General features: G+C 34.6%; 1 protein-coding gene across 2 annotated transcripts in view; it reads left to right on the forward strand.

Moving 5' to 3' along the window:
• The first annotated feature begins 6989 nt into the window (after positions 1 to 6989).
• LOC106872843 (uncharacterized) overlaps positions 6990 to 10000 on the forward strand; it is a 265208-nt gene continuing 262197 nt past the window's right edge. Inside the window, exon 1 of one of the 2 annotated variants that reach the window (XM_014919977.3) lies at positions 6990 to 8393. In XM_014919977.3, the coding sequence (XP_014775463.2) occupies positions 7970 to 8393 (424 nt within the window). In that variant the 5' untranslated portion in view covers positions 6990 to 7969. The remainder of the gene's footprint in view (positions 8394 to 10000) is intronic. The other variant, XM_052973204.2, reaches the window with a different exon arrangement.

Genomic DNA, 10000 nt, shown 5'->3' on the forward strand with positions numbered 1-10000 from the left:
ATATATATATATATATATATATATATATATATATATATATATATATATATATATATATATATAATATAATATAATATAATATAATATAGGATAAAATCTTTATAAGAATTTATCAAGTAGTCAGTGTGAGGCATTATTATATAGTAATGCCCTTATATAAATTATATATATTTACGGAAAAAAACGATGGGTTTTTTTCCTTATGGGTTTTTTCACGCTGACTACTTGATAAATTCTTATCATATGGCGTAGTGGTTAAGAGCGCGGGCTACTAACCCTAAGGTTCCGAGTTCGATTCACGGCAGCGACCTGATTAATAATAATAATAATAATAATAATAATAATAATAATAATAATAATAATAGTAATATCGATAGGAATGAGAACCCAGGTTCGAAATTTCCCCAAGACACCTGACGAAGGCTGGAGGGTATATCAGCCGAAACGTTGTGTTAACAACAAACAAGATGAGGACGAATATCCGTCAAATGTAAATAATGTAAATGAGAGTTTATTTGTCCGCGGCCGCTTGAGTCTGACGAGTCGTCTATAAAGTTAAGCACTTTACGGATGCGAAACCATTGGTCACTCTATGACCGACCATATAATTAACTTCATGTAAATATATGTATATGTGTGTGTGCGCGTGTGTACATGTGTGTGGTGGGGATTTCATAACAAGAATAATGACGCCCCTAGTAACATCGCAGGGGTCATCGTTATTCTTGTTAGACTCCATCTGGAAACCGATTGTACAAACAGAATTTTTTAGAATCTGAATGCTATAAAATCCTCAAGAGGCACTCAACAGTCAAGCTAAAGTTTTCACTATACCGCAGTTATCATTTACTCGTAGACTTAAAAGTAGATACGTTTTCAAAACTTAAAACCAATTGACATCACTTTAAGATACAGTGTTTCCAATAACTATGACGTTTAGATCTTAACCATCAACCAAAAAAATAACAGATATTTAGAACTATAAATTGAGGCAGAGATGAAAGAAGTGCTCTACCTTCTTCTTGTCTGAAAAACAAACAGCAAGCAACTCTCACCAGAGTCAAAGGAAAGTTTCAGCTCCTAGCAAATTGTACTATTTCATGTTTGGATTTCAGTGCACTGAAGAGTTTTATCTGATTTAAACACATTATGGAATGAGTTATGACTGTTGAGTAGCGCTTTTATTTTACATAGTTAATAGTAGGTAACCCTATTTTGTGTTAGGAAATTGAAATTATTTTATTTTCCTCAGCATAATTTTGTCAAATGAAATTTTGTGGGTTCTCTTCCGTGCCCATCCGAGAATGATGTTCATTAACCTTATGAATGTGGTCATAATTTCAAGTATAATAATCACGGTATTCCTTTCGGTCCACTGAGTTCAAAGCCTCCGAATCAGATTTGCCTTTCATCCTCTCATGGTCGATAAAATAATGTACCAGTCAAGTACTAAGGTTGATGAATCGACTAATCCTTTCCCACCAAAATTGCTGGCCTTTTGCCAAAATTTGAAGCACTTTTTTTAAGACGGTGAGCTCACAGAATTGTTAATGCATCGGACAAAATGCTTAGCGTAATTACTTCTAGATCTTTACGTTTTGAGTTCAAATTCCGCGGACGTCAACATTGCCTTTCACCTTTTTGCGGTTGATAAAATGAAGTACCAGTCAAGTACTGGGCCGATGTGATTGACCAGTCCACTCTCCTTTAAGCAACTGACCTTGTGCTTAAATTAGAAGCAATTATTTTTGATGTTGTTGTTGTGGTATGTTCACTCACAGTAGAGTCGAGCGCGTTTTCTTTTTAGCTTTGTATGCGATTGCGGTGGCTAGTAGTGCTATTTTCTGTATGCTGTCTGTATACGCAATTCCTAAAGTTTTGATTATGTTTTTGTATCTTTTAAAAATACACGCAAGGAACCTATAATCCTAGAGAATGTTCCTGTTTTCAACTACTATTCCGGTTGTATTCGCAGATCTTTATATTTCGATAATTTCTCAATTTCTTTCAGAGATATATCTTATTATATGTAATTGATACTTCAAGCAAGATTCACTAACTGTCCATATAGCTCTTGTCAATAATATCTGATTAATTAGTGTTGATCGTACTGTCAGTGTGAATTGGCATATGCAAAAGAATGGACAATTTTTTCCTTGTATGAAGCCTTTCTCTGGTGTATATTTAAAATGCATTCTTTCGAGAATTAGTTACATTTAGTTTTGCTTTTAAATTGCTTCTCTCCACACTTTTTTTTAGATTCTTCTAATTCAACCTTTATTTTCTTTTCTATTTATTTGCTTTTCTTGAATGCAGAAAATCATATTTTGCTGCTATATTTTTCTTTCTTTTCTTGTTTTCAATATATTTTTGTATATCTACAATGAGTATTTTATAATAACCATATAGTTTCAGACGTCTCCCTATAATCTTATGTTTGCGGTACACACACACACACACACACAAGGATATATATATATATATATATATGTGTGTGTGTGTGTGTGTGTGTGTGTGTGTGTGTGTGTGTGTGTGTGTGTGTGTGTGTGTGTGTGAGTGTGAGTGTGGCACATCCTGGATGCCATATTCTAAATATAGTCATTAACTCTGACTATTCTCGCTAGTTATTTTAGCGTACAGCAGAAGATATAAATATAATTTATTACTGGTACAGATAGAGTATTGCCTTATTTTTATTTCTTTCTTGGCATTTAACTTTCTTCTAAGTATTAATCTAATGTGTCTGAAATATTCATTTCTGATCTTTCCTTTCATTTGTGTATTCTTTTAAGTTCTCAAGTATTTGTCAGTCAGTGTTTAATCTAATCCTCTTAACTTTGTCTCTTTATCTAGTATTTCATTAGCGTTTGTTATTAATTATCCTCCCTTCACGACAGCTTTGGTGCATTTTTCTAATCTGAATCTCATGTGAATTCTTCTGGCAAAACTTTGTACTGTCTGTAGAAGTATTTATACAGCTTCCTACCTACAACGTACAACTTGAGTATTCTCCCGCAGCATTTGCATCCGAATACAGTCTAGTTTAACAAATTCGTTAAAAGTGTTAACATCACACATGAAAGAAGGAAAGGAGATAGGAATGAATCTTCGAATAATTTTTTTCTAATAAAGATGGGCAATATTTTATAATCATTCTTTTCTGTGTATCTGAGGGATTGTTTACCATTTGCTTATAATTAACGGATGCACCGTGTTATTAATCTTATTCAGAGTGAATTTTTCCATGATGGACGTCTTAAGAACATTGTCAAAGGCCTTTCTGATACATAATCTATGTCATGCCGAGAACCTCCTTTCTCTTTTTCTCTTTCAGCAGTTTTCGGTTCAAGCTTTGTTAATCAATAATTGATCTTTTATAAGAGCCCTTTTAATAGCCCAACGTTTCTTCTAAAAATAAGGGGGTTTTTTCTGATATTTGCAGGCCTATTTGCAAAGTTTGCCAAGCCATTTTGTATCAGGGGCAACAACAAGCCAAGGACAATGGCAATACTGACGAAAACGCAACAACTAAGAAAAAGAACGAACCATTTCCTATGCATTCTATCAGTGGACGTACCATTCACTCAATAATAAAGTACAGCCGTGGAAAAGTACGAATGCTATGCATGCACACTAGTGTTATCACATTTCCAGCTAATCAGGTAATTGGCGGCTACCCCACTATTAACATTTTTATGACACTCTAACATTAGTGTTTAGTCTGACTCTCATTTCATCTAACCTCCTCCTCTTCCTCTTCCTTCTCCTCCTGCTCCTTCTTTTTCTTCTTTTCCTTCTTCAAGCGGTCGCAACTCAAAGACATTTCGCAGCGCAACACCTGGTATCTCAGATCTTCACTAACATCGATTCCGTTTCATATTGTATTGGGTTGGCAACTGATTTCTCGCAGATTTTTTACATTTAGAAATTTTAAAAGGTTTAATAAAAAAGTAACGACTAATTATGTATTCACCCTTGTTGTTTACAACTTCTTCCCAACAATCAAAAGGATTTTCAATACCTCGTTGGTAGAAATCACCCGATTTTGACTCGAAAAATTGATCCAACCAAGCTCTCAATTCTGCATCAGTATTGAACGAAGCTTCGCGCATAGCATTTGAAAGAGATCGAAAAAGGTGGAAATCCGTTGGTGCCAAATCAGGAGAGTACAGCGGGTGTGTCAGCACTTCCCAGCCATGCGTTTGAATAGCTTCGTTGGTCATATTGGCGATATGAGGGCAGGCATTGTCGTGCAGCAGAAGAACTTCATACTGACGATTAGGTCTTTTCTCTTGAATAGCCGTGTTGAGTCGTTCTATCTGTTGAACATAGTTCCGCGTTGACCGTTTGGTTCCGTTCAAGCAATTCGTAGTGGATAATCCCTTCCCAGTCCCACCATACGCACAACATCGTTTTACGCGGATGAAGATCTTGTTTCACGCGCGGTGTCGCTTGTTTACCGGGGCTAAGCCATTCCTTACGCTGCTTCATATTGATGAACAGGCACCATGCGGAACCCATGCTCCATCCTTCTGAACCTTTCCCATCGAGTGAAGATGCTTCTCTATAGCAGTGTGGGAGCATTCTATTTTGTCTGTCAGTTCCCTTGTCGTTTGACGAGAATTTTCGTGCAAAAGTTGGTTTAATCGCTCTTCATCAAACTCAACTGGACGGCCAGAAAGAGGTGCATCTTTGAGGTCAAAATTTCCATTTTCGAACTTGGAATACCAATCAGGAGCGGTTCTTTCAACTATGGCACCCTCTCCATACACAGCACAAATGTCGCGAGCAGCTTTTGCGGCCTTAGAACCTTCATTAAAACCAAAAAAGAGGTGTCAAAAATGCTCATTTTTCTTAATTTGATATTCCATTTTAATGATCTGAAAATAAACAAAAATTAACTAAAATTAACTAGAACTAGAAAAAAAAAGATTCCAAAATGATTCAAAAATAGAATTCTCGAAAAAAATAGATTCCAAAATTTAAAAAAACGGCGGGAACTTAGTTGCCAAGCCAATATATATATGTGTGTGTATGTATGTGTATTCATTTACCTATAAACATATATGTATGCATATACATATTTGCATACCAATATTCTTATATATACGTACATATATGTATATATGTATGCATTTATATACAAATATATATACATGTATATATGTTTATATTTACGTACACACACACACGCGCACACACACGCACGCACACACACGCACATACACATACGAACACACAGATATACACATGAACATTTATACTGCCTGTTCAAGTTGGTTATTCTTTGCCAAAATATGACATAACTATGAGGTGGTGCTATACTAATTGAGGCATGATCTGAACCAATACAGGCCGAAATCTATATTCATCTAAATTTATCTTTATTAAACGTATATGGATGCGAATGTATGTTCGTATGTTGTTTGCACGCGTGCTCACAAGTGTGTGTATATGTGTGTTTATGTGCACGTGTGCTCGCATGAATTTATGTATGTGTCTATCTATTTACCTATCTATCTATCAATCTATCTCTCTCTCTCTCTCTCTCTCTCTCTTTCTCCATATATATATACATATGAACACACACACATATATATATATATATATATATGTATATATATATATATATATATATATATATATATATATATATATATATATATATATATATATATATATATATATATATATATATATATATATATATATATATATATATATATGAGTATATGCATATATATGTACATGTATGTGCATACCTTCATCTACATGTACATATAGATACATATTTGGGTACATGATCCGAAATGTACAGTATTATACATCCATCACAGTTGATATTACCAATCGGTTTCGATTTCCATATATATATATATATATATATTCAGCAGTTTCCAGCTGCGATGGATATATAATACTGTACATTTCGATAATATACCCGCTCTATTGATAGATATACGAGTGAATCGTTTCCCTGACTTATGAACTCTTAAACGACTCACGCGTATATGTATATATGTACGCATGTATGTATTCATGGATATAAGTATGTATGTGTGTATGTATGTACATTATGTGTGTGTGTGTAGGTATGTATGAAAGCATGCATATATGCGTGTACGTATACATGTATACATGCTTATGATGCGTATAAATAGGCAGTGAAAAGGGGGGATTGAAAAAGAAAAGGAGTTACACATAGAGATAATTGAGTATATTATCATGAAATAACTATGTGTAATATTTCCCCCTCGCTTTCCGCAATGTGTACATGCTACAGATAGAGGGAAGAGTTGAGAACATTTCTGTCAATTAGGATGAGTAATTATAAGTATGTACATTTGAGAGAAGGGATTAAGAATGATGAGAGCGGACAGATAGTAGAAATACGTCTAAAACGAAGGCCGGAAAAGGAATGGGCTAGGAAAGAAACTCCTGTTAAGTTTCATCTTTATTTTTTCTTTATATCCTATGCGTATATATGTCACTCTATGGACTTTGTGTGTACTATCGTTTTTCTGTGTGTGTATAAGGTGTATGAATTATTCTCTGTGTATATATACAACTGGATTTATATAACAGTATAATTCTGCACTAGTATGTATATAAACCAGTATAATTGTTGTTACGACTGAGTTTCATATGTGGTGGTGTTTACGTCTGTATATTTAATATACAGACATGAATGTAATTGTTCACCTCCTTGCCACATATCTCTCTTAAATCTTTTAGTCAATATCGTTTTATCACTAACAGGCAGCACATTAACTTGGATTAATTTTCACCCCATCTCCACAATAGCCCCTGAACTAGTAAAGAGCTTCAAGGCTCACAAAATCCCTAGAGTAGTTGTAGTGACAGCAGCTGCAGCAGTAGAAATAGTAGCAGCAGCAGCAAGAAAAATGACAGCAAACAGTAGTAGTAGTAGTAGTAGTAGTAGTAGTAGTAGTAGTAGTAGTAGCAGTAGTGGTAGCAGTAGTAGTAGCAGTAGTGGTAGTTGCAGCAGCAGCAGCAGCAAAAGTGTTTATATTAAGACAGTAAATTTTTCAAACTTAGCACAGAACACAATACCTGAGTGTAAGAGATTAAAATAAAAGCAAGAGACCAAAGTAGAAAAGCTTGTCTAACCTCGTCATGACGACAATGATTCCTCAGAGTGAAGAATTTGTGTTCATCAAACAATGAATCTGTGTACGTGTCTTTTTTTTAGAGATTTTGAGATGAAAAAGCAAACTTAAAAAAATAAGAAAACCACGCGCGCACACATACACATGCGCGCACGCACGTACACGCACACACATACACACACGCACAAACTTATACATAACTGCACACTTATGTATTATACATGCTGATATACAGGTACCATTGATGCAAAGACATCACCTCTAAATGCAAGCAGCGTCATCAATCTTGTTACTTGCATTCTCATTCCTCCCTTCTTCAATCGCTCAGTTGTTTGTTTTCTTCTCAGGGTTATTTCTGCTTTTCTCTCTCTATTTCTCTCTCTTTCTCTTACTCTCTCTCTCTCTCACATACTTCTCTGGGTTTTTTTAAAAAATTCTACCTTATCTCTTACTTATTTACAACGAATATTATCATCTATTCACCGGTTCATGTCTTTATGCATGTCTACAATATCTTTACATATGCTATGCATCGAGGTTTCATGAAATATTGATGTTAGAATGTAGAAGAAAGAAAACAGTCGAAACGATCGATTATACTAAAGGACTTCATTGGGAGTATGATAATAGTGTATATCGTAGAGGTTTGGAAGTTTATAGGCTAGCCAACTACAAACGAGCCAGCCACATGCTTATCCCGTCATAAAAAAAAAGTAAAAATAAAAAAAAAGTAGGGAAAAACACCGAATCGTCTACTGTCGCTACTGCTTCTGTTGTTGCTGTCACTGCTACTATAAGTGCTGCCGGAGGATAAAACAAGATTTTATCCCAGTTTAAGAATGAGGAAGGACACAGCTCTACATAAGATTAAAACTACAGCAATCACAATAACTGCTGTAAAAACTAAATCAGCTCCTCTATCAAATGAGCCAATGCAGTCGTCCAACACGACATCGTTTATTAGCTGCTGGAGTAAGAAAATTATCAACAATGGTAAGAATTACAAAAGCAACACAGATGGTAAAAATAATTGTTGTAATGATACTGATAGTTATCATAACATAAATAGGTATTCCACCTTTCTTCGTCATTACAGTCATTATAAGCACGATACCATCAAATCTACTACAATTCATTATTTTCAACAAAGATGTACTGGATACTCGGCCTTCTGGTTGATATATACATGTCTTTTATTATTATTCTTATTACTACAACTGCCAACGGAGACTAAAGCGGATTTGATATTTAAAGCACCTGGAAGTAAGTAAAAGACATTTATTTACAATTCCTTTATTCCTTATATAGATATTTATTTGCTATATATGTATACTTCTGTTCCGCTACCACATATAATTCGATCTGAAAAGGGCTATAAATAGGCTCCTTGCATATGCATGAATGGGACATTTTTATAGAAAGAGGCATGGGATTTTTAACGGTTTTAGTTTTACTGTAGCATTAAAAATGTAAATAAGTCGTTCATCTCAATTTTAACTGGAGATAATTACGAAAGCGAAAAGAAGTAATTCAAACCACGCTAAGTAGAATTTGGAAAATAGCTCCAACTGAGAATGCAAACCACGGGATGATGAATCTGAAGTGGGGTTTCGATTCCTGCTTGAAGTTAACTCTATTTATATTGTAAATATCTCACTCTGTTTAAGTGAGAAATCAATATTATTCTGCTGCGACGAGCATCATTAAACAAGATGCAAGTTTTTGGTGAGTCGAATGCAAGACAGTTGCATTTTACTTTCGCCGCTAATACCCATTGAAATAACATAACAAAACTGCCTATTTCCCAGGGCCTCTGAATGTGAACAAAAGGGAAGCAATATTTTAACTATTGTCAATTTTTTTTATTGTAGTTTTAGCTAGTTTGTTGTTGCTTTTGTTATAGACTTTACTTTATAAACCCAAATATATAAATGAAGTTTTCTGTGAAAAGGAAAGAAAAAAGGCTACTGAAAATGTAATTTATCAGAGAGTATTTGATTGAAGTTTTGACACCCTTGTCAATCCGAACTTCCCCGTAAAACACCCTCCTCCCAATGCACGTGAGAGCTTTTTTCAGATGTTTAAATATTTAAACTTGGGCCGATAGAATTAATGTCTATGTGTGCTTCCCACAAATAGTTTTTCGTGTATACACGCATCATTTATACAAAATATTTTTGTACGGATGCTGACATAAATTTAAACACTTAAAATGAATAAATATTTTCTAACAAAGCGACTAACTTGAGGTGTATGTACTCTTGTCGATTAAATCGGCTCTTGAAGTATTATTTAATTAGCATTATATTCTATCGACCACAAATGATAAATACTAAAATCTACACCAGCGGGAATTGAACTCACAAAGTAAAGGGACATAACTTGATAATGTCCAGCAGTTTGTCCAATGTTCTACTAATTCTGCCATCAATTTTACTTCTTTCTATGTTGTTGTTATTGTTGTTAAGGTGGCGAGCTGTCCTAACCGTTATCACACCGGGCAAAATGCTTAACAGCATTTCGTCCGTCTTTACGTTCTGAGTTCAAATTCCACCGAGATCGACTTAGCTTTTCATCCCTTTGAGGTCGATAAAATAAGTACCAGTCAAACAGTAAAGTCGATGTAACCGACTTCCTTCTTCCCTCAAAGACTACTAGCTCTGTGCCAAAACTGGAAACCATTGTTGTTGTTGTTTGTATTAGTATTATTATTATGCAACTTGCTACTCTTTAAGTTTACCTGCTACTTTATACATACCTTAATTTTTTTTTTATTAATATTCATAATAAATAGTTTAAATTTTAAAGGCTAAGCTCCCAGTGAGTTGTGTATATCCCTAATTTCACTTCATTTCAGGATATTAGATCAC

Source organism: Octopus bimaculoides, chromosome 15 (genome assembly GCF_046866305.1).
Source record: "Octopus bimaculoides isolate indiv1 chromosome 15, ASM4686630v1, whole genome shotgun sequence".
Taxonomy (NCBI): domain Eukaryota; kingdom Metazoa; phylum Mollusca; class Cephalopoda; order Octopoda; family Octopodidae; genus Octopus; species Octopus bimaculoides.